At 40.1% G+C, this 1,632-nt stretch overlaps 1 protein-coding gene across 1 annotated transcript in view; it reads right to left on the minus strand.

Moving 5' to 3' along the window:
- atp6ap1a (ATPase H+ transporting accessory protein 1a) overlaps positions 1-1,632 on the minus strand; it is a gene marked incomplete in the record, with an annotated part of 24,701 nt that overhangs the window by 17,934 nt on the left and 5,135 nt on the right. The window contains 1 exon segment of the mRNA XM_014030112.1: positions 284-358. Coding sequence (XP_013885566.1) covers positions 284-358 — 75 coding nt within the window.

The following is a 1,632-nucleotide window of genomic DNA, read 5'->3' on the forward strand; positions in this document are numbered from 1 at the left end:
GGTATCGGACATTTCTCAAAGTTGTAATATCGGTATCGTATCGGAAGTGAAAAAGTGGTATCGGGACATCCCTAGTCGATACCAAACATGTTTATGTCTAACTAAAACAACTTATAGTAATTAAAGTGGAAACCAGGGGTTTGGGCTTAAGAGATGAGCAATTGGCGGGCCGAACTTTGGTCACTCGTGAGCCGGATGTGGCCCGCGGGCCACCAGTTGAATAGCCCTGGTGTAAAACATGTGTTTACTGAAAACAAACAATGGTAATGTTTTGGGCCCTTACCTCAAGATTAGGAAAAGCACTGTCCTGTTTGTTTCCAAAAGCTCCTCCATACAAGGTGAAGTCCTCAATACTCATCTGAGAGACACAAAACACGACAAACTAATCATCTGAGAGACACAAAACACGACAAACTAATCATCTGAGAGACACAAAACATGACAAACTAATCATCTGAGAGACACAAAACACGACAAACTAATCATCTGAGAGACACAAAACACGACAAACTAAACACAAATCTATCAGTTTGAAAACCAGGGGCCTCATGTCAACAAGTGTATGCACAAACAGGTTGCATTTGCCATGTTCCACACACAAATTTCATGTTTTTATATGTAAAATAAGGTGTGTGAAAGTGTGTAAATATACCCAAACTTTGGACCTGCCATGAGGATGAGTGTGTCACCAGATAAACGTTCTCAGTTAACATCATTTGGTTTAACTCAAGATGTATTTGAATAGTTTTCACAAACATTTCAGCCTTTATGGTTCAAACCAGAGGTCTTCAAACATGGGTTTGTGACCCCTAGAGACCAGTGGAGGTACTGCTGGGAGAGTTGTGAAATTTTTGGTTAGGTTTTTATTCTAATACTTTTTCCTAAGTTATGTAAAATTAGCACAAAGAGTAAGGAAATGTATGATTGGTAGATTATTTCTATTTATAAGCAGTAGAGCTGAGTGTGTGGGTTGTCTGCCAAATCTTCTCTGGCATTGCTAAAAATAACAAACAAAAATAAAAACTAATTGAAAATAGACTACGAGCTTTGATTTGATATGAAACATATCCAGAGTGTTGCTTTGATTTATTCATGCATGTTTGAGAAATCCTTGAATCTCCTGAGGTAGTCATTCAGCGGTACCAAAACACATGATAAAACAAACCATTTACYCAAAAGCTCCTCACTGGAGCCCAGTCTGCAGCCGAGCTCCTGTACCACAGAGCACCWGCTCCTTGTGCCTCCCCCACACAGCTCCACCACTAGCAGCAGCAGCAGTTAGCAAACACCTGGTGGAAGTGCACCACTGTTTGTAATACTGAAACCTCCACCGTTCAGTCCTCAGATTAAAAATGCCTTCATCATGGAAATGGTTTTTTGCATGCCAAGGAGACTAGGGGTGTAAGAAAATATCGATACACTGAAATATCGTAATATTTCATTTCCCGATACTGTATCGATATTCTAAAGCCCTGTATCAATTTTTTTATTAAGGTTTAAAACGTCAACTTTCCTGCCAGCCGTTCATTTTTATGTTGTAGTTCAGCCTCTGACCACTAGTTGGCAGCAGTGAGTCAGACATTTGGCTCCTCTACCTCTTGAGGTAGATAGAGGCCATTGTTAAGTGTTTGG

Source organism: Austrofundulus limnaeus, unplaced genomic scaffold, assembly GCF_001266775.1.
Source record: "Austrofundulus limnaeus strain Quisiro unplaced genomic scaffold, Austrofundulus_limnaeus-1.0 Scaffold1000, whole genome shotgun sequence".
Lineage (NCBI taxonomy): Eukaryota > Metazoa > Chordata > Actinopteri > Cyprinodontiformes > Rivulidae > Austrofundulus > Austrofundulus limnaeus.